The 23,901-nt window shown below is 37.5% G+C and overlaps 1 protein-coding gene across 50 annotated transcripts in view; it reads left to right on the top strand.

Moving 5' to 3' along the window:
• NEB (nebulin) overlaps window positions 1–23,901 on the top strand; it is a 213,964-nt gene that overhangs the window by 90,272 nt on the left and 99,791 nt on the right. For all 50 annotated transcript variants that reach the window (XR_011428216.1, XR_011428215.1, XR_011428214.1 and 47 more), the window contains exons 69-86: window positions 1,230–1,541; window positions 1,863–2,066; window positions 2,788–2,892; window positions 7,217–7,324; window positions 8,793–9,104; window positions 10,634–10,837; window positions 11,303–11,407; window positions 12,336–12,443; window positions 13,760–14,071; window positions 15,569–15,772; window positions 16,633–16,737; window positions 16,881–16,988; window positions 17,389–17,700; window positions 18,405–18,608; window positions 19,479–19,583; window positions 20,689–20,796; window positions 22,172–22,483; window positions 23,266–23,469. Coding sequence is in view for 43 of the 50 variants with exons in the window: in XM_070240934.1 (XP_070097035.1) it covers window positions 1,230–1,541; window positions 1,863–2,066; window positions 2,788–2,892; window positions 7,217–7,324; window positions 8,793–9,104; window positions 10,634–10,837; window positions 11,303–11,407; window positions 12,336–12,443; window positions 13,760–14,071; window positions 15,569–15,772; window positions 16,633–16,737; window positions 16,881–16,988; window positions 17,389–17,700; window positions 18,405–18,608; window positions 19,479–19,583; window positions 20,689–20,796; window positions 22,172–22,483; window positions 23,266–23,469 (3,432 nt within the window). In the remaining 7 variants the exon portion in view is untranslated. The remainder of the gene's footprint in view (window positions 1–1,229; window positions 1,542–1,862; window positions 2,067–2,787; window positions 2,893–7,216; window positions 7,325–8,792; window positions 9,105–10,633; window positions 10,838–11,302; window positions 11,408–12,335; window positions 12,444–13,759; window positions 14,072–15,568; window positions 15,773–16,632; window positions 16,738–16,880; window positions 16,989–17,388; window positions 17,701–18,404; window positions 18,609–19,478; window positions 19,584–20,688; window positions 20,797–22,171; window positions 22,484–23,265; window positions 23,470–23,901) is intronic.

Here is a 23,901-nt window from a genome sequence, read left to right as displayed (position 1 = left end):
GAACACATGGAACTTGAACTACTTGGCCACCGAGCCAGCCCCCATATCTATAATTTTGAGACATTCATCTCCATATTTTGAACACGTATCCCTCATAGGAGCAAGAAAATGCCAGGAGAGTTTAAATAAATATCTTGGTTACATGTATTAGTTCAACACCAGAAAAAGACCTGGCACAGCTGAGTTAGAAAAATGTACCTTTCCCTAAACTGTTCTGGATTTTTGCCAAGCCTTTCTCTGAAAAATTGCTGGAAGTTCTTCTTTTTGAGTTCTTTTTAAATGAAAACAGAAAAACAAAGACAAACAACCAAAACCAACAAAATGCTAAACCTGACTTCTTTTTGCTGTCCCTGGAAGAAGTGAGTCCTTTCGTGGATAATTTAGACTTTTGTAAATTTACGTTTAGATTTGTGTGATGTTGTTGCCTAAAGTATAGAAAAAATATCCAGAGTAGACACTTACCACTACCACCAACAAAATGCTTTCGTATAGGTGTACAATCTGTTTCCTTGAGAAATCCCAACGAACCTCAGCTAAATTTGATCTCCAACAGAGCAGGGCATGCAGGATGAAGAAGATAAGCCAGTCCACTTCAGGGAGTCAAGTGACCCAGTGAAAGTCAGCAGAGGCAGGTTTAGGAGGGGTCGTGAGTGGGCTGGGTGGGGTGAAGTGGTACCTGCGGACTCAGGAATAACATCCTCAAAATCATATGTTAGGCTTCAGGGGTTAGTGATTTCACTGACCCAAGAGGAAGAAAAGCCAGTGTACAATACCGATTGATTTGCTGAAAAGTGTTGTAGCCTTTATTTCCAGGGACTTAATGTCCATGAACCATGGGACTATGTAGAAGCCATTGGAATATTGCTGTATAGTCTAATCAGAGTTGAAGATGAGGAGATAAGTTGATATTCAGATGACTCCATTTCTCTGTAAGAATTACCAACTTTAAAGTAATGAAGTTTTATGGGGCTGGCCCTGTGGCATAGAAGTTAAGTTCGTGCACTCTGCTTCAGCAGCCCAGGATTCTCCCATTTGGATCCCGGCCGCAGACCTGTGCACTGCTTGTCAAGCCACGCTGTGGCAGGTGTCCCATATATAAAGTAGAGGAAGATGGGCACAGATGTTAGCTCAGGGATAATCTTCCTCAAAAAAAAACAAAGTTTTAAATTAATAAGACTTTTAGCCCTTTCTATTCACTTTTATTTTTAAAACTACCCTTATTATTTCAGTACAAATACAAAGACGGCTACCGCAAGCAGCTCGGCCACCACATTGGAGCCCGGGATATCAAAGATGATCCCAAGATGATGTGGTCCATGCATGTGGCCAAGATCCAGAGTGACAGGGAGTACAAGAAGGACTTTGAGAAGTGGAAGACCAAGTTCAGCAGCCCCGTGGACATGCTGGGGGTGGTGCTGGCCAAGAAGTGCCAGACCTTAGTGAGTGATGTGGACTACAAGAACTACCTGCACCAGTGGACGTGCCTGCCCGACCAGAGTGATGTTGTCCATGCTCGGCAGGCCTACGACCTCCAGAGCGATGTGAGTACTGAGATTCACCAAATACTACTGGTGACCACACTCATGATAGTACTGCACAGTAATACGTAAATAATGGTCTAAGGTTAGGTAGAGCCTTCAGAAGGAATAAAATTTCTTCTTTCTGTCCTTCATTCACTGTACCTTACTTTTCTTCTAGAGAGAACGTAATACTATGAGACTATATCCAATTTGGCTTTCATATTTTAAAAGACATAGACACGAAGTTTGGCTATCCAAATTTTCCAGTTTTTTCCTTTTGTTTTTGAAATCAAGTGTCATAACAGTTTCAATAATAATTGCTTTTGTGTTTGATCGCACCAGAACGTTTATAAATCAGATCTCCAGTGGCTGAAAGGCATTGGCTGGGTCCCCATTGGGTCTCTGGATGTAGTCAAGTGCAAGAGAGCGGGAGAGATACTGAGTGACAACCTCTACCGGCAGCCTCCAGATAAGCTGAAATTTACCAGTGTGACTGATTCCCTGGAACAGGTGTTGGCCAAGAACAACGCCATCAACATGAACAAGGTGAGCCCCCAATTTAGGGGAAAATAAAACAGGGTTGTATGTCCTTGACAATATCTATGATTAATTAAGTTAGTCTTTTTTGTTTTATCTAGTTTCCATCCTGTATGTAATGATTTGGTTGAGTTCTCTATTCAGTTACATCAGGATTCCAAAAACATGTATGGGAATTTCTGTTTTGACATCTCCTGTGAAATGGCCAGAGTTAAAAATAGGACATTGTTTGGTGTACAAATGGTTTGAAGTCTACGAGAGTTATTCATGGCTTGGTATCAAGGTTTCTTTCTTGTTGGGTTTTTATCTATGTTAAGTATAGAACAAACAAATCAGATGCAAATCTCCATAACGTTTATCAAAAACAAATCTGGAGATGGCATATCCAGGGACATTTGCAGTTAATAAACAAACAAAACCATGGGAAGGATTTATTAATACAGCCATGGTACATATGCTTGGAAAAGACTTACTTTTAATTTAATTGGAGTGGAGGCGATCTTGTAAAAAAATACACACCCACATGATTTCTGTTCATATCTTAGTCTACATTTATGTTTAGTGACAATAATACCTTGTAATATCAAAGAGACTGGAGTGGTTAGTGTACAGCACACAACACAGACAGTCAGGAGGCCGGCTCTCCACTTTGTCGTGAACTCTAAAGTGGAAACTCCTGTTGACAACAAACATTGTTTTCCTAATTCATTAACCTTTTTATCCTTCACAGCGCTTGTACACAGAAGCCTGGGACAAAGACAAGACTCAAATCCACATGATGCCTGACACACCTGAAATTACATTGGCAAGACAAAATAAAATAAATTACAGTGAGGTAAGACTATTTGTTTTATTTCCTTGATCTGACGGCATTGATTTTTGCTGATGTAGCAGAAAGGTCAGAATTGTAAATTTAATTCTCATGTGGACCAATTAGTTCAGTTTTATTTTTTATGCTCATTACCCTACTCTGAATATGTGTATCCTTGTATTTAAAAAGTGTATAGAAAGATGGAGAAATAAATAAACACAAAAATATCTCCATGTCAGGAGGGGAAAAAAAACCTCTCAAAGCTAAGTATTAATGACTGAAACATATTGTAATTTTAATTTTAAAAAATGATTGCTATTTATAAAATTAATACTTGCTTCAAAATTTGTTCTGTGAGTTTTTCTTCAGTTACCTCACCTGTAAAATGGGATAAAAATGTCTATCTTGAAGAATTTTTGTGATGACTAAATGAGGTAGTATGCATATATTATGCCCAGCATGGAGCCTGGTGCAAAATACGTTGCTTGATAAATTTTCATTTCTTCCCTTTACACTCAAGTCGTCATAAAAATTAGATTTATTTAATATGCACAAATTACTCAGGTTTATTTACAAGAACTGAAATGAGAATTCTTAAATTCATCTATTTCAAAATTGTCTAAGGACAATAAAATACATTCTTTTATGCATTGTCTCCAGCCTCACTAAACTTGTCATCACATATCTTTGAAATGCAGAAACACTAGTGCAGAAACAGCTTCTTGCCCAGTTGTTCTTGCCAAAGTCAAACCTCTTACATGTTTGTGTGACTTTGTTTAAAAAAAAAAGGAGGGCAGACTTTTCTTCAGTTTGAGAACACTGGAAAATTTAAGTGCTCATTTTCAAGACTTGACCATATTCATTATTTAACCCGGATTAATGACTTTTGCCTATAATAATGTAGCCCTAAAGAAGAGGCAGGCTTGTATCAAATAACCTTGACAAGTGAAATGAAGAGGATACCCTTTCTCTTTCTCTAGCATTATAAAACAGACCCAAGGACAAGCCTGATCATAGGTATTTGATTGACCTTGACTTCAGTCACTTTGCAGTGAGCAATTTTTCTCTTGGCCACTGAGCTTCCCTGTGGGATTAGCTTTTCCCATGAGGTCTGTCTCACCCTGGGCAGAAGTTAGTTTCTATCCCAAATTGTAACGATCCTTCTAAGCCTCCCCCTTTTGTTAAAATTAGGTCAGTTGAGGTACATTTTTTTTTTTTCCAGACTGCTAAAAGGAAATTGAGTTATTTTTTATTTCTAAAAATTTCAGCTGGATTTACCTTCTTTAAAATTGCATGATTATCTTAATTCCCTAAGGACTGTTTTCTGAAGATCACATTTCGGAGTGGCCTGCTTGACTTTCTTCTCAACCCATTACCACTGGTACCTTCAAGCCATACTTTGTTCAAAAAATGCAAACAAAACAAAGCAACTGTATCTTTTTTTCCTCTTAAATTCTCATTTACTGTTCTAGTTCTCTTGGGTAAATAACTTAGTGTTCTCTTTGAAACTCTGCATCTTTTTCAAATATTGGAAGAATGAAAAAAATCTGTTTGTTTGACCTGAAGCCATGAGATGATTCAAGCACATTTTTCCCCACTTATACCTAAAGACAAATTTGAGCATTTATTCTTAAAAGGAAAAATATAATAAAGTATTTGGCTCTCCAGTTACAAAATAAACATTTCCAGAAATTTTTAAGAATAATTGCCCTCAGGATTTTCTCTCAAATGTATCAAATTTATCCTTATTTTTACTTTAGCTTTTCCTTATGAAATCTCATCTTGAAAAGAATGTAAATTGTCACATATTAATAATCTACATTAAAAACATACAATAATCTCCCTCTGGGACTCTTAAGTCATTTAAAAATTAAGCACCTCTGCAACATGTTTAAAATCCAGATATTATTCCAATATTTTTAATTCAATCTAATTTGACATTGGGGCATAATAATGAAGCAATTAGTTTTTGTTGTTTCTGCCGCACTTTTTTTTTTTTTTGAGGACGCTTAGCCCTGATCTAACATCTGCCAACAATCCTCCTCTTTTTTGCTGAGGAAGACTGGCGTTGAGCTAACATCCATGCCCATCTTCCTCTACTCTACATGTAGGACGCCTGCCACAGCATGGCTTGACAATTGGTGCATATGTCCGCACCTGGGATCCGAACTGGCAAACCGTGGGCAGCCGAAGTGGAACATGCGAACTTAACCACTGCACCACCAGGCCGGCCCCTCTGCCACACTTTTTAGGGATTTTCCTTACATTTAAGATTTATCATTACACAGCTTCAACATTGAAAAACACACTGATCCATATAAAGTAGAAAGATAAGGCCCTAAAGAGGTCATTGTTATTTTTTTCCTTAAAACCATAAGTGATTTCTAAATCTTTTTCCTGTATCTTTTAATGGTACTGGGTCTGCTTTCCTTCCTCACTAAGTCTCCAAGTAGAGGAAAGGGGGAAAACTGAAATTAAAGATTAAATTATTCCATCGTAGACTAATTTAAGGACTATGTCTCTGTTTGGGGGGTAGAGATGACCTACTTTCAAACCTCAGGTGTCCTTGAGGTTGCACAAAGGCTTTCAATGGGTTTGCAGGCATGCATTGTTTTAAGCAAATTGTTTAGCATAGCTTCAAACTCCAGAGTAGTCTTTTCTAAATTATCCGCCTGAGAAGACCCTTTCCTCCCGTTAAAGTGTGATCCACTTCCTCTTTCTTAGTCACTCTTCTTTCACTTTAAAACCAGAAAAGTGCGGATTAAAGGAGAGGAAGAGACTAGACAGCTAAATGCCACTCATGTTCCTGAACTGGATTCTAGGTAGAAAAACAACATTGGTATTAAAGACATTTCTGGGACAATTGATGAAATTTGAAGATTCACTCTATATTAGAAAATAATATTATATGAATATTAAATTTCCCAAAATTAATGAATATATTGTGGTTGTGTAAAAATGAGTTTATTCTTAGGACATACATACTCAAGCATTTAGGGATGAAGGTCACAATGTCTACAATTTGCTCAATCACTGTTTATTGTTGAAAGTAAGAAGGAGAATTAAAAAATAAATATACATACCACACATACGTAAAAAGAGAGATAAAGCAAATAGGGTAAAAATGTTAAGAATTGGCTAGTTGAGAGTTTATTGTACTATTCTTGTAACTTTTCTGTAGGTCTGAAATTTTTCAAAATAAGGAAAATATACATTTTTAAATATTAAAATATATATTAAAATATTTGACTGAGTATGATTATATGAAGATTTTATTTTTAAAAAGAGGAAAAAAAAGAAAAGCGTACCTGCGCCAGCAGTTACTGTGATGTACACCCAAGAGTATTAAAAAAAACCACTCTGCCAAGCAGACAATTTAGTTCATTAATGTCCACCAAAACCTTTTTTCACTCAAGGTATCGAGTTCCTATAAATGACAAAAATATCGTAAGAGATCCAATAAATGTTTACTTTTTATGTTTGAAAATTATTTATCAAAATGTATATTTTATTTCTATTTTGATTGAGTATCAATATTAGCAATTATTTAAAGATTTATTTTGTTTTAACAATGTGTAGAATTGGTCAAAATTCTTATAAGTGGCTCACAAGCAAAAAATGCTGAAGGCCTCTGGTATAGATGATTTGTTTAATGCGATTCTCAAACTATGTTCCCATGGAATACCTGTGTTCCACCTTTTGTGTGCATCTGTCTTGCTGCAGAAACTGAACAGTGGGTGTTTTCCCAATTCACAGAAAAAATTAACAAATACAATTTTATCAATTTTGTATTTTTGACTCATAAATCTTTAGTACCTGCTATACCCGTTCTGCTGGCAATTTCAAGCAATTGACAAAATGAATAAATAGGGAGCAAATCAATATTAACAAAGATATTCGGAAGCACTGGGTTCTCCTTAGCTTTGCACCATTTGATTGCAGACACGTGCTCATACTGGTAGTAGTATTAACACATATTAATATATAGTCAAATTCTTTGCTAATAAACTTGTTCCTAATTCAAGTTTGGAGCTGAATAAATCAACATTTCTTGGTTGTTTCATGAGAAGAGCAATTTAAACACATTTGACAACTATTGACTTAACGTCTAATATGGATAAGGATTTATGCAAAGAGAACTTGTGGTGTTAAAACCTGCTGAATGTAAGATTTTAATGTAAATAAATAGCTTGGATAAATAGAAAGAAGAGGGGAAATTTTGTTTGTGTTTTTTAAGGCTGAACATACTAGTACAGTTCTGCATTCAAAAGTAGTCTTCCTTTAACAAAAATACATTTTTAGAGTGAAAATGAGTACTATATCTAAAAGCTACTACTTGTCTCTTCAGAACCTCTATCGCCAGGCCATGGAAGAAGCCAAGAAAGAAGGCTATGACTTGAGAAGCGATGCCATTCCCATTGTGGCTGCCAAGGCCTCCCGGGACATTGCCAGTGATGTAAGTGTTGATCAAGTCCTAACATTTGTTCCCAACAGACCAGCCCCATTCATAGGGAATCACATTACTGGAATATAGCTGGAAGTTTCTTTAGTCATCATCCATCTTAACTGCCTTCATTGTATAGGCAAATAAATTGAGGCTTTGAGACAGAAGGTAACCTGCTCAGGATCACAAGCATCAACAGAGACAAAGCCTGGACTAGAATGTGCTTCCTTTGACTCTTGTTTTTTGGTTTTTGCTCAATAAGACTGAGTGCCTTGATTAAAGTTAGATGAACATACGTTGAGCTACTCCAAACTTCATGAGCTCTCCTCAGGATACACTCAAGGCAAAGATGCCAGGAAAGAAGCAAGCTTTAACTGAATTCTCCCCCATGAGTTGAAGAAGGACATAGGAGAGCAAAAAAGCTACACAGTAGTTCCCCCTTATCCACGGTTCCACTTTCCATGGTTTCATTTACTCGCAGTCAACTGCTGTCCAAAAGAACAGTACAATAAGATATTTTGAGAGAGGGAGAGACCACATTCACATAAGTTTTATTGCAGTCAATTGTTGTAATTGTTCTATTTTTTATTAGTTATTATTGTTAATCTCTTATTGTAACTAATTTATAAATTAAACTTTACCATAGATATGTGTACATGGGAAAAAACATAGTATATATAGGGTTCGGTACTATCCACAGTTTCAGACATCCACTGAGGGTCTTGGAACATATCCCCCGTGGATAAGGGGACACTACTGCAAGTCTCCTCACTGAGGGGTCCATAACGTCAATATTCCTTTACCCTAAAAATGAAGACCTCAGATTCCTGGACAACTTAAATATTAATCCAAGAGTAACAACATTGCCCATTTTTGAGGTTTTTCTTTTTCTTTTCAATCATGATAAACAACACATATAGAATTTACTGCCTGAACCATTTTCAAGTGTACGGTTCAGTAGTGTTAAGTATATTCTCACTGTTGTAGAATAGACTTCCAGAACTTTTTCATCTTGCAAAACTGAAACTCTGTACTCCTCAAACAACAAAAATTGCCCCTTTTTAAATGACCCTTCCCATATTATTTGTGCAGAGGAAATTATTTCTCAAAATACCCTAGAGAAAAATTAATGAACCACGTAAATATCTCAGATGGCTCCACCCACATGACCAACTTCTGAGACACTGTTAATCACTGTAATTGAGCTCACCCTTTCAATGTTCACTTTGTAATCACTTAATGTCAACATATAATTTTCCAGCATAATATAAGGGAATCGTTGTGGAGTTATTGGAGTGTACAAATGAGCACAACATCCTCTTCTTTGGGAGGAAGCATGCCCCAATGTGTAGCATCACAACAGCATGTGACGAGACTCCCCTGGTGGCTTAAAGATTTCCTAGAAAAGCATCACCACAGAAAAACTAACAGGGCATAGCCCTTGGTCCTTCCTTCTTATTTACTGGTTTCTCTCTTTCAGTACAAATACAAAGAAGCTTATCGCAAGCAGTTGGGTCACCACATTGGCGCCCGGGCAGTACATGACGACCCCAAGATGATGTGGTCCCTCCACATTGCCAAAGTGCAGAGTGACCGTGAGTACAAGAAAGACTTTGAGAAATACAAGACCAGGTTCAGCAGCCCAGTGGACATGCTTGGCATCGTTTTGGCCAAGAAATGTCAGACCTTGGTTAGTGATGTGGACTATAAACATCCTCTGCATGAGTGGACCTGCCTGCCAGACCAGAATGATGTCATCCAGGCTCGGAAAGCTTATGACCTCCAGAGCGACGTGAGTATCATTGATGCTGGTTCTGCATGTTAAAAGCAGATCTGAAAAGTGTCCGTAGGTTCTGACTGGTGCCAAAGGGTGGGAATTTGTTTGTATATTTTAAACAATGTACACTTAAATGTTTGAAAAAAGTTTTCCATTGGAAGCGCCACAATTCATTTCCAAATTTTTTTCCCCAAAAGTATGTAAAAGAAGAAATAAAGTATATATCATCAATTATATCCAGGTATATTTTTTCCTGGTGATTCGGACTTCCCTTGTCTGAGTTAGATGAAACTTGGTCCTCAAAAATATAGAGCAACAAACTTTTGGCCAAAAATGTGGAAATTTGTGTGTGTATTGGTGGAGGATAGTATGGACAGGGTAGGAACAGAAGTATATTAAGCTAAATTATTTGAATAAACATTTGTATTTTATACCTACTTACAGGAAAATACTAAGACATCCTCGTCTTTTTCAAAACCAATCATCTAATTCTCATTAACAGTTAGTGTGTCCTATTGAGAGTAAAATAAAATTAATAATTAGGTAAAATATCTAATATATTATCTTTATAAAAACACATTACACATTTGATATTTTGTGATTTTGGAGATGGAAATAAAGGCAGGAGTTATTTTAAAAGTTCTCATCACAAGCAGAAAAAAAAGTGTAACTATGTGTGGTGATGGATGTTAACCAGACTTATTGTGGTGATCATTTTGCAATATATATGTATATTGAATCATTATTTTGTACACCTGAAACTAGCGTGTTATATGTCAATTATATCTCAATTAAAAATGCAGATAAAGAGTGTGATTTGCAAAACTTAACATTACTATAAGTTAAACTCACCACTATAGTTGAATTTCACTTCTTCTCCCTAAAAAAAAAAAAAATTAAAAAGGCAAGAGTTTTTCTGACTGTGACACTCACACAGCGTTGGTCTTAGTGTGTGGTCTAATTGGGCACTATTAGAGCACATTTTCCAAGGTGAAAGAAGCTCTGCGCTTGTGTGAAAATCTTGTAATACCTTTAAGGGCAGGACTGTGTCTTTTACGCTAAAAAATATCAGGGACTGTAGTGGCGCAGTGGTTGGGTTCACACGCTCCGCTTCAGCGGTGGCCGGGGGTTCATGGGTTTGGATCCCAGTCATGGATCTGCACACTGCTTGTCAAGCCATGCTGCAGCGGTGTCCCATATACAAAATGGAGGAAGACCGGCACATATGTTAGCTCAGGGACAATCTTCCTCAAGCAACAACAACAAAAAAACCAAGAAAAATTGGCAACAGATGTTAGCTCAGGATGAAATTTCCTCACAAACACATATACATGATCTCTCATTAGTCTCAGTACAAGCCTCTGTGCCAAGAAATGCTCAGGAAAAGAACATGCTCAGTACTCAGTAATGCTCGTGAATGAATAATCAACTATGTGGGGACCTTTGTTTATTCATCCATACTTTTGTATTTCTCTAGCATGAGCCACTTTGTAACTATGGCTCTGAAACACTAATAAATATATTTCTTATCTGTTGATTTGCAGAATTTGTATAAGTCAGACCTTGAATGGTTGAAAGGCATTGGCTGGGTTCCTATTGGCTCCGTGGAAGTTGTTAAAGCCAAGAGGGCCACAGAGATACTGAGTGACAACATCTACCGTCAGCGTCCAGACACACTGAAATTTACCAGCGTAACTGACTCTCCAGAGCAGGTGCTGGCAAAGAACAATGCTATCAACATGAATAAGGTGAGTCTTCACTCCTCACCATCAGATAGCAGATTTCACCATAGAGTAAGGTAAAAATTCTGACACATTAGTGCATTTTAATGATTCTAATAGGAATTAGGATACCTTTTAAAATGATTTTTCCATTATAATACCATAGTTACTTAGTAACGCTTCAAAATATTAAACTGACATTAAAAATACTATGTACTGTAATTATCTCATAATTACAGATTTACATATTGCAGCCCAATTATACTTTTCAGAACTGTTAAAGAATTTTAATAAGAAAGAGTAAAAACTCTGAGTCTATAAATTGGGTGAGCTAAACACCCTTGGAAATGTATCTACGTGAAAAGTAGGAATTTATGCAACTTTAAATAATTTTACTTCTACGCTGGATAAAAAGAGAGGTGACTGGCACATAGTCAAAAGAAAAATGTCCGTGAACTCCAAAATAATTTTTCTCATCTTTTTTTTCCATAGCGCTTGTATACTGAAGCCTGGGACAAGGATAAGAAAACAATCCATGTCATGCCTGACACACCGGAAATCATGCTAGCTAAACTCAACCAAATAAACTACAGTGACGTGAGTAAACTATTGATTTTGTAATGAACAGAAAGACAAAAATGAACTATTATAACTGTTTCCTTATTGGAATGTTTTGACTAATTTATTATATGTACTCCAAACTGATATTGTCAGTAAGAGAGAGTTCTCCCTTGATTCAATTTTGGGATATGTGGTAGGTCCACAAAGTAGGCCAGCATATTAGCCAGAGGGTATTAGGGAATGGCATGCTTATGGAGAAATATCCCAAAAGCAATTATAGTCCTAAACCCTTCCCCTGTAGATCAGTAAGGATATCAAGTCGTTATTTTATTTAACAACTATTTAGCAGGCAGGCACTGGGCTGGAACCCGGTGAGTTATCAGTCCTGTGTTATTTTACTGCTTCATTAATGTTCTGGTTACCATTTAATGTTATTTGTAAGCACTTTTCTAGGCATCTCTTTCAGAACCAACATTTTCATTAGGACAGTGATTCTGAAACCCTACTGTACAGATTGATCATGGTCTGTGATGATAGCCCACAGCAAAATGAGAAAAAATAAGGACAATGAATTGAGTTTTTCATAAATTCAAATATATCCCATTTTAAAATACTGTCCTTATTCTTTCTCTTTCTCTACTATTAAGATGGCCTTTCTTTTATATTATGGTGGTGATAATAGTTGTTTTTTTACATGTGCTTTTTGGGCAAAACAAAATCTTGGCAGGCACATGCTCATATCTCAAAAATTTTTTGAAATTTACCAATCAACAAAATCCCAAAGTTTAGACCATGTACCTTAAAATCCTTGAGCACCTATAAACCAAAGTTTTGTATAAACTCATCCTAATACTTGACTTTGTGGATTTGTTTCTGTAGTTTAAATGAGGACAGAGAAAATTTAATAATAAACAACTTTGTTTTTTATGAAGGGAGTAATGATTACTCACTCTCTTTTCTACAGAAACTCTATAAACTTGCTTTGGAAGAGTCCAAGAAGGAAGGCTATGACTTGCGTTTGGATGCCATTCCAATCCAGGCAGCCAAGGCTTCAAGAGATATTGCTAGCGATGTAAGTTGATGTTTTTGGAAGAGACATTTCTTACTCAAAGATGTTCACAATGGCAGGTTTTATAGTTTTTCTTGCCAGAATTTTGGTTGTCTTTAGAAGCCTTAATTTTGTTATTGATTTCCCCCATGTACCAAGCTGCAAATGAAAACAAAGAAAAGGACAAGATACTGTGTCCATTACACCTGTTCTTCAGTCAAAGACAGAGGCATAGCCTTAAAAAATAAGTGTTTTAGGGACATAAAAATGCATTCATATTTTTGAGCCTCAGAAATTGAGCAGCAGTGGACCTAGTTGTTTATTAAAAAACATTGATAGCACATGTAAAACAGCCAGTGCAAATGCAAACTCTTTCCTACTACTTCTATCCATTTATTCTGGCATAAAGGAAGACTAGGTGATCCATGCCTTTTAGAGTCTTGTTTCGTTCTTTGTACCTTTTAGTGAGATTCGACTTCCAAGATGCCCCTAACTGGCTACCAGAACAAATTGAGAAGCAAGAGAAGCCTTTTCTCAGCACCCATTTGTCTCTTCTCTCTAGTCCTTCCCTTCTCATGAGAAACATCCCCTGACGTTGCCCAGTGCCCCCATTCTGTACCAGGGCTCCTTAGGACCCAAATCCGGACTTTCCTTCCTCTGGAATGGTCCTATGCCTTAGACTTCGTTCCTTCTATTATCAAAACTTTTTTCTGGCTATTAAGCTGGAGAAGCCCACAGTATGATCATCTCATGGTAAAATGGACCATAAAGTGTTATTCTTGAAATTTTAAAAGTAGATTGAGTGTTACCGAGGCATGACTCTCTCGTGGTGGAAGTTCAATGACATGGACAGGCTAATAAGGGAAATATTTCCTGGTGAAACTATCTAAATGTAGCCCTTATCCTGGACCAGGAAATAAATTCTAATCACAAGGGATATGTTCTAAAATATTCCTAATATCAACACATTTTTACAAAAAAAAGCCACATCTTTAAGTAGATGCTCTTTTAGTTTGTGCAAGATGTTTTATCTTTATTGTTAAGCAGTTGAATATAAACCAGGTAGCATAGTTTAGCAGAAGGAGAGAAATATTAGCAACCAGAAGCTCTCCATTCTAGTCTCAGCTCTGCCATCTACTTCTGACGTGACCTTGAACAAATCACTTAACCCCTCTAGGTTTCAGGTTTCTGTTTTATAAAGTGGGGTTGATAATGTTAACCTTTCTCCCTCACACTGGTGGTGGGGAAAATCAAAAGAAATAACGTGTGTATGAAACTATGAAATGTGATATAAATGAGATATTCTTATCATTAGACTCATATCCCTTTTCTTTTTTCAGTACAAGTACAAGGAAGGCTACCGCAAACAGATTGGCCACCACATTGGGGCCCGAAACATTAAGGATGACCCCAAGATGATGTGGTCCATGCATGTGGCCAAGATCCAGAGTGACAGGGAGTACAAGAAGGACTTTGAGAAGTGGAAGACCAAGTTCAGCAGCCCCGTGGACATGCTGGGGGTGGTGCTGGCCAAGAAGTGTCAGATCCTTGTAAGCGACATAGACTACAAGCATCCTCTACATGAATGGACCTGTCTGCCTGATCAGAACGACGTTATTCATGCTCGGAAGGCCTATGACCTGCAAAGTGATGTAAGTGGGGCTAATATTCTTTAGCATATGATTAAAAGGTTTTAAAAGGGGGTTCTAACTTTGTTTATGCCATAGAATCTTTTGGCAGTCTGTTGAAACCTATGGACAACTTCTCAGGACAATGTCACGAAATACATTTATAAAATAAAGTACATGTATATATTGCTTTCAAAAGAAATTGATCACATCGAAATATGCTTTTCAAAATATTAAACTAAATCTGTGATGTAGTAACATATGTGCTTTTTAATTAGCACATTAAATAAAAATATCTAGCAATGGGTGTAGTAACTAGTTTAATTTCAAAGAAGTGATGAGCATAAATGTTTCAAGATGTCTGCAACAACTCTAACAGGATATGAAATATTTGTGATTTCTTTGCTAACAGAGTCCCACATAGTGTTAATACTACTTTGATCTATTGCCTATACTTATAATTGAAAGAAATGCTATACTTCAGTTAGAGGTTAATGAAAATAAAGATATTATGTTTTTTCCTTTCAAGTTCATTGATGCCAGGTTAAGAATTTCTGGTTTAATACGATCTAATTTTCCAAATGCATTGATTGCATTATAATTTTTCTGAGAACTTATAGGAAATATCTATTGTAACTTGTGAAAGGAAGTTTAAGAATGAATTGTACATATTGGGACAATTTTTCTAAGAGGCTGGAAACAATAGCTTTCTAGGAATATGTTTTGTCCTTTTGTTGTCAACCAGTAGATTGTTCTTGGGATTCACATTCTATCTCATTGGTATAGAACCTCCTTGTTTTTCTTGGTCAGTCTCTGACAAGTAGTTACTGTTGAAAGAATGATAAAAGTAGTGGCATTATCAAAAAGAGTCTCCAAAAAAGCCGTAAAAATAAAAAAGAATTGTTACTCTTGCTTATAAGAAAAATTATCCTTCAGCCAGTTATTTAAATTCAAAGAAGGATGAAATATCTAAAATAACACAAGACAGGGGACTGAGGATAAGATAAATAAGAGTAAAAATATATGTACTCTTTGGCTTAGAAGCATGTATGCAGAATCATGTGAAAAAAGACACACTTTTTGTTGTCCCTAGAAAACACATTAATTCAACATGTGGTCAGCCAGCAGTGTTTATCCTTTCTTTATGTTACACGACTGGCTGTGAAGGCCACTGACCAATGACATAGGAACAAACTGTATTCTAACAGAGTATTATTCCCACACAAGGAGGTATAGGCTTCAGAGAATAAACATTTTGTATCAGCAGGCAGGGAGCAATTTCTTTAAAATGGTTTTGTATCAGTGAAATCACATATTCTTAGAGAGGTTTCATGAGTCATTAAAACAGCAAACATTGGCTATCTTTAGGGACCAAGCATTTGACTAGGGACTCTGTACCCAAGTAAGGTAGTCCTGTGGGTTTTCTCAGAAATTATACATCATCTGTATATGCTCCATCAGGATCAGACACCAGACTGTCTATGTAATTTCTACAAATATTTGACATTATTTCATTTTCAGGCTATTTACAAGGCTGATCTTGAATGGCTGAGAGGCATTGGATGGGTGCCGATTGGCTCTGTAGAGGTGGAGAAGGTGAAGAGAGCTGGAGAAATCCTGAGTGAGAGGAAGTACCGCCAGCCTGCAGACCAGCTCAAATTCACATCCATTACAGACACGCCAGAGATTGTCCTGGCAAAGAACAATTCCCTGACAATGAGCAAGGTGAGTCTCCAGCTGTTTCCACTTGCCTGAGTCATACTTTCCACAGTCTGGGCTCATGAAGCGAGAAATGCCGCTCTAAAGGGTTTCCAGGGAAAGGAGATGTAATGGTCTTGATTCTCATGTAGGTCTTCAATAGAACATCTGCTTGAATTCTAGTTGGACCTCCACGCTCTTTTCAACGTGGTATCCCCTAATTTTCTGTGTGCACGAGGAAGCATAGACTGGGATAATTTCTCTGGAAATTCTGCTCAGCGCAGAATATGAAATTGCCTCTCAGATAACAAACTCCAGAGCTTGGCTATTAAAACCCCAGAAATTCTTTTTTATGCCACACCCATCAACAGCAACCATAGTGATCATAACAATAGGAAACACCATAAAATTTGTTGAGTCCCTACTCTGACTCACGCATTTTGCATATGTTTTAGTTAATCTTTGGAAAACATTCAATGAAAAAAATGTGATTATTCTCCTCTTGGAAATGAGGAATATGAGGCCTTCTGTGCCTTTCTCAGGATCACACAGCATGGACCTAATAGAGATGAGTAGAACTTGGGATCTCTACTATATCGCAGTTCCGTAGACAAACTCCATCCTTGCAGGTCCTATGAGTAACCGTGAGATTCCCTGGATGAAAAGAATTAATCATTGAGACCGTTATATTGCCTCCTATTAGCTGTGAAACTATCATACAGCTGTTTAAATACTGCTATGTTTTACACTTCCCACTACCCTTTTGCTTGCCTCACCTCCAAATAGCCTTATAAAGGCTATTTTTGAAACAGTTACATGTGTTAAATTTGATAATAATTATAATGCATTGGCTTTAACAAAGGGTGTTGCCTCACCTCCCCCCACAGCATTTATATACGGAAGCTTGGGATGCTGACAAAACCTCCATCCATGTGATGCCGGACACCCCAGAAATCCTACTGGCCAAGAGTAATTCTGCCAATGTCAGCCAAGTAAGAGATTTCCTGGTTGTTGTTTAAGCCTTTCTGGGACTAATTAAAATACTGTTTCAACCTTACCACTTTCCTGTCTGGAATTGGCCTATTAACTTTCTAAAACACTTTCATTTTTCTGTTGTGTCTTATCCTCCACCTAGAAACTTTACACCAAGGGATGGGATGAATCAAAGATGAAGGACTATGACCTGAGAGCTGATGCTATTCCCATCAAAAGTGCCAAGGCCTCGAGGGACATCGCCAGTGACGTAAGTGCCTTCCATCTCACCTGCTTTGGTCTCACATTGCTGAACAACTGTAGTGCTGCTGGTGGGCCACACCCTGTCATTGCTTCCACACGTATTCCCCCAGTCTTGCTTCCTGCCCTCTAAGACCTTTCCCTTTGTTGTCACAGAGAAGAAAAACACATTTTGGAATTGTAGTTAAGAGTTGCTGCAGGAAAGGCTTCCACCAATGAAGATATATGATTACACTACAGTTATGTTTATGATAGTAGACGATGTTAGTTAAAAATTGCACAGAGACGGCAAAATGTTTATAATATAAAATTCTTGTCCATTTTCTTGTGGGTTTTCATGTTGTCTGTAATTGTTAGCATATATATAATCTTAAAACTGTGTTGCTAAACCTGTATTTCTGGCATTTTAGTACAAATACAAAGAAGCATATGAGAAACAGAAAGGCCACCACATTGGAGCCCGGAGTGTTGAAGATGACCCCAAGATTATGTGTGCCATACATGCAGGGAAGATTCAAAGTGACAGGGAGTACAAGAAGGATTTCCAGAAGTGGAAGACCAAGTTCAGTAGCCCAGTGGACATGTTAGACATCGTGCAGGCCAAGAAATGTCAGACTCTGGTCAGCGACGTTGATTATCGAAATTACCTCCATCACTGGATATGCTTACCTGATCAAAACGACGTTATCCAAGCAAGGAAGGCCTATGAACTGCAGAGTGATGTATGTAACACGAATTTTGGGAAAGGTGGAATGGGAAGACATAGATTTGTTAATTGTACAGTCAGTACCTCTGTGGTCAGACCCACCGGTTGTGCACTGCACGACTCCGGGGTGGGGACCATTCACATTGTTTGATACAAAACTCATATGTAGAATTTGTGTCATGGGAATCAAAGAATATAGATGAAGAATCCCACTTGGGCTGTGTACTTTATTCCATGGCCTAGGTTCCAGACTATTTTCTTCATGTCTTTTGTACTTTCCGTCAATGAAAATATATTTCACACAAACATAAATTATTTGAATGTTTTTAAAATAACTACCACTATTGTACTATATCCAAAACACTAAATGGAGTTTCCTTGGGTCAGTTATTACGAGAGGAAAATGGAATGAGATTCAACAAAATTCCCTTTAAAAAATTTTCTCAGTTACATAATTTTTTGAAATGTCAAATAGTCATCATGAAATTCAGCGGTATTACTATTTTATCCCTATTCATGGCTAGTATAAATAATTATGCTTTTACAAATTACTCTATCATCAATATTAAAACCCCCAAGTCATGTAAAATCTCAGATCTTACCTTTTTGGAATCATCATCTCCTATGCTGATCAAGCCCTCGAGCCCACGTACTTTATTTTTCAATTAGGGGATGGTATGCCTAACCTTGGAACTAAATTTCTGTCTAATATCTTTGTAGAATGTGTATAAAGCAGACCTGGAGTGGCTGCGTGGCATTGGCTGGATGCCAGAAGGCTCAGTAGAAATGACCAGGGTGAAGGGTGCCCAAGACCTGTTGAATGAAAGACTCTACAGAACGCGACCAGAAGCCTTGAAGTTCACTTCCATTGTTGACACTCCAGAAGTGGTCCTGGCAAAAGCCAATTCTCTGCAAATGAGTGAGGTAGGAACAATCCTCAAACCAAGCTTTCCTTTTGTGGGACTCTGTTTTCAGATGATGCCACCCAAACCGAGCAAGTAGACTGTTGCTCTTCAAAGACTTATAGTAACGGGAGCAACTCTAAGAATCTCTTGACTAGTTTGGCAAAGGCTTGTGCAAAGCAGAACTCTGGTAAATGTCAATGTGTCTTTCCCCTGCCATACACACACACTTTGAAGCTCTAAAATAAAAAACGTCACTCCAGTGCAGTTCATGGAAACAAGTATTTATTTAACTCCTATTACATAGTAAAACCTGCATATTAATGCTGCATATTAAATGGTATAACATTGTATTAATCAGGGTTCTCCAGATAAACAGAACTAATAGGATAGAAGAGAGAGAGACAGAGAGAAAGAAAGAGAGAGAGGAGAGAGAGATTCATTTTAGGGAATTGACTTGCACAACTGTGGAGGCTGGCAAGTCTAAAATCTGCGGGACAGGGGTAAGCTGGAGATCCAGCAACGAGTTGCAGTTCAAGCCCAAAGGCAGTCTGCTGGCAGATTTCTTATTGCTCTCCGGAGGTCATTCTTTTTTCTATTGAGGCCTTCAACTGATTGGACAAGGCCCACCCACATTACAGAGGCTAGTCTGTTTTACGCAAAGTCTACTGATATAAAGTTAATCTCATCAAAAAATACCTTCACAGAAAGATCTAGAATAATGTCTGATCAAATATCTTGGTACTGTGGCCTAGCCAAGTTAACACATAAAATTAACCATCGCAAACATGGATAAAAACATTTTTCCAGGTTAAACAGTTGCCAAGTCTTAATGTTTCAGATAGCCATTGTCTATCACTGTATTAAAGTAATACTTCTCTTCTCTCCACAGAGGCTCTATCAAGAAGCGTGGAATAAAGATAAAACCAACGTCAGCATTCCTTCTGACACGCCAATCATGCTGCAGGCCCAAATCAATGCCTTGCAGATCAGCAATGTAAGAGGCATAAGTATGAAGTGTAAATGCCCTTATGGGACAAGATCTGTCAGCATGTGGAGTGTGTTATCGTGGACTAATTACCTGTCTTAGGGATGTGTACGACTTTTGGTGCTAGAGATTTTCTCTTTAGCTACCATTCCCAATGCAATATGAATGGAAATTCTGTCTTTAAATGTTAGTTTAGATACATGGCTGGGTCCTTGGACTGCAAGAGTTGGGACACCTGAATTCACTTGTTGTCCTCCTTTCAACCTTGAAATCATTGTCCGATACCCATTGTCCATAGCAGTTTCTTTGTATGTTAATTGAGAATAATGAAATTCTTAGTTAAGTGCCTCTTACACAAAGAAGAATAAGAGGGAACAGTCTCTATTATCTTTACAGGTTTTTGATTGATCCATAGCTTTCTTGTTTGACATTTCAAGGCCATAAGAAAAGCCAATAGACAATTTTTAGATACAGTCATGAGAAAGATGACGACGTTTCAGTCAACGATGGACCACATTAGGACAGTGGTCCCGAAAGATTAGTAACATGTGGCCTAGGTGTGTAGTAGGCCAAGCCATCTAGGTTTGTGTGAGTACACACTGTGATGTTCGCACGATGATATAGCCACGTAATGATGCATTTCTCAGAACGTGTCCCCGTTGTTAAGTGACACATGACTGTATGCCCAAAGAGCAGGATACGTATGAATATCTAGGTCACATCCCGTTAGCAGAGACCTCTGAAAAGTCAAAGGGCAACATTAGGAAAAAGCTTATCAGGTCTTATATGGTACCTTGATGAAGATTCTCTAGCTTCACGGTTGAGTCTTAGTTTCCGATACACTGTGTGGTGAGATATTTTCAGATGTGTATCATATTGTGATGAATGCAAATATTCAAACATTAGTAGATTTAGATGTCTAGCTTTGAAATTTTAATCAGAAGTATCCTGCTTTCCACAAAATAAATAGCCAACAACCAAAAGAAGAACTCAGAAGTGACATTTTTTCTTATGCTGCCTTCATTTACATTACACCTTAGGATTCATATTATGTCCACTTTGAATATATTCAATATTTTCAATTCTTGTAAACAAAGCCGTTTTCCCTCAATAGAAACTCTACCAGAAAGACTGGGATGAGGCCAAGCAGAAAGGCTATGACTTAAGAGCAGACGCCATTGAAATCAAACATGCCAAAGCATCCAGAGAAATTGCCAGTGAGGTAAGGTCCTTCTATTTCCTTCTATACAACAAATACAATATTTTTCAAGAATTTGGGGGTTTTTAGAAATCTATGCAAACAATTGCATTTTGTCTTGCACTAAAGACTTTCCCTAGTTAAAAACATTAAAATGGGATGAAAAACATTAAAGTTAGCATCGATGAGGTATGTGTGTAAATAACTTGTAAGTGTTTCCAAGTAGAAGTAAAATATCGTGAAGTGTCTGTACCAAATTCTTGGGAAAATTTCGGGAACCAATTCAATGTGTTGTATCCCCCAAATATTTATGACATTCTCCATAAATATAAATCACAGATTAAAGTTTGATATAGGACTTAAGATTGAAATCACATTTTGTATACAAGATTTTATACTGGAAACTTATATATAATGCCTTGAAGTTTATTTAATAATAATTTTAAAGCTTACTAACGGTCAAAATAATTATCCTACCAAGCCTTTCCAGATCCAAATCTTTAAGCCAGCTTTGTTCCTTTTGTCTAGCTTCTTCTCCAGTCTTTATCTTATGTATCCAGCTGTTTCTTCCTTCTTATTCCTCATTTTTATCTCTAAAAACCATAGCCAATCCACAGTATCTGCCTTATTCTCAGTTTTCTTTCCCTCCCTCTTGTCCAAACTTTCCTATGTTACCCAAACATAGGAAAGAAACAGAAACTATCTTCCTCTAGTCCTAAGACACTTAGGACATTGTAGACAAGGTGGAAACTCTGGTCCACAGACCTTTTGTCGTCATCTTCTGATTCAAACCAGCAGCCTTACTTTCCATTCCTGAAACAGGCACCTTTCTAGGCTGTCTCCAAAACCACACGTATGACTTTTTTCTACCTGAGGTACCTTCCGTACTCTTGGGGGACCATCTCAACTAATGTTCCACTTGACAATCAACCTTGGGGGACAATGGTTACCCTCATTGTGCCTTATTTTCACCATCTGAAACATGTGATAATAATAGCATCTACCTCATAGAGATGTTATGAGGATTAAACGAGATTATAAGTGGCACTATTCACTATTTTTAACTAAAAAATTCAGCATCTTATGGATCAAACTAATACATTTGAGGTGCTCATAATAGTGTCTGGCATATACTGACTGCTCAGTACATGTTAGCTATTATTTTTCTTTATCACTCTTGTTTACCATTTTATGTCCCTCTTGATTTACTCGTGTCTTCTATGAAACTACCTGAAATAACCCCTATCTAATTTCCTTAAATTGAACTGAAATATATAATGATGGCCATTGTTGGGTCCATTTATGTTAAGACTAAGAAAATATTCTGAAAACATTAAATGAAAACTCCTTTTAAGACATTATTTTCATATGACTTTTATCTGATTTTTCACAACTTTAGTACAAATACAAAGAAGGTTACCGTAAGCAACTGGGCCACCACGTGGGTTTCCGCAGCCTACAAGATGACCCCAAACTGGTGTGGTCCATACATGCTGCCAAGATCCAGAGTGAAAGAGAATACAAGAAAGCTTATGAGAAGTCTAAAGGAATTCACAATACACCGCTGGACATGATGTCGATTGTTCAGGCCAAGAAATGCCAGACTCTGGTCAGCGACCTTGATTATCGCAATTACCTGCACCAATGGACATGCTTGCCTGACCAGAACGACGTGATTCAGGCCAAGAAAGCCTACGATCTGCAGAGCGACGTGAGTATATTATCACCAGATTCTTGGGGAGATGTGTGTCTGTGTTTAATCACAGGGTATTCCCTAGAGGCATAAATTAAAAAGCAAACTTGACAGAACCTAACATATTCTGTATATTTCATCAAAGGAGAGTTTTTCTGAACATTTTCTATCTTATAGAGGATTTCTTCTTATCTGTCAAGGCCTTACTCATCAAGATGAAAATCTTCTCTTATTCTATGTAATTAGGTAGAAAATTTCAGTCCCAGTTGCTCTGATCCATTATATTTACATGATGAGATATCTAAATTTCACAAGCAGATGTTAAGTGTAAGGAAATATTGGATTTCAAGTTTATCTGACACAATTAGGAAAATGTGTACATATATATATATATATTATATTGAGAGAGAGAGAGAGAGATGCATCTTTTTTCTCATTGTATGTGCATCTAAGGATCCTTTTTTCCCAAATTCCTATAGATATTATTACCAGTGGTACATAAAAGGCAGATTTCAAATGGTGAGCCCAGAAGCTCAACCTTGTTTAAAAATAAAATTGTGTCCCATTGCTGTCTGTCATTTCACAAGTACCACTTTCAGCCCTGCTCCAATTCCTGTAGGATACTGTGAACTTCTCCCAGAGATGTCACATCCAAATATTAACATTTACTGTTGATCCTTGAGTTTCATGCAATTGCCCACCCAACTGATTTAAATAGAGGTAGTGTGTGGTTTGCTAGCATCTTGCCCAAGGGGGCAGATTTGACCTTTCCACACTCTGTGGTCCTCTTCTTCATGTAGAACGTGTACAAAGCAGACCTGGAATGGTTGAAGGGTATTGGATGGTTGCCAGAGGGTTCGGTGGAAGTGATGAGAGTGAAGAATGCCCAGAATCTCCTGAATGAAAGGTTGTATCGTATAAGGCCTGAGGCCCTCAAATTCACCAGCATTGTTGACACCCCTGAAGTCATCCTGGCAAAGACCAATGCTCTACAGATCAGTGAGGTAAGCCGAGTTGATGTTATATTCGGACAAATGGAAGAAGCCTCCACAAAACATTCTAATTGTGAGCTTTAAACTGCTAATACCAGCGGTAGAATCTTGAACATACACATGTCCAGATGGAGTTTCATATAGTCAGTCAGTTAACAGGACCCACATTTCATTGCTTAGATAACTCTTTGGTCACTATAATTGTGGTAGCATCTTCATGTTCCACAGACTCTGATCACACTTTGAACATATTTTGAAATCTTGACTGTAATATGGGTCCACAAGGTAATACCATGATTGCAAAATTGCCCGTTCCTTATTGCTATTTAATCATGACATAAGTTGAAAATCCAAGGCAGCCCCGATATTTTTCATTATGATAGTTATTTGGGCCAAGAAAAGTCGGACTTGATCAGCAATGTGGATGGTCATAGATACCTGCAC

The sequence above is a fragment of the Equus caballus genome, chromosome 18 (assembly GCF_041296265.1).
Source record: "Equus caballus isolate H_3958 breed thoroughbred chromosome 18, TB-T2T, whole genome shotgun sequence".
In the NCBI taxonomy this organism is placed as follows: Eukaryota; Metazoa; Chordata; class Mammalia; order Perissodactyla; family Equidae; genus Equus; species Equus caballus.
The sequence above is the reverse complement of the archived record's forward strand: the minus strand, read 5'-3'. Positions and strand labels throughout refer to the sequence as shown.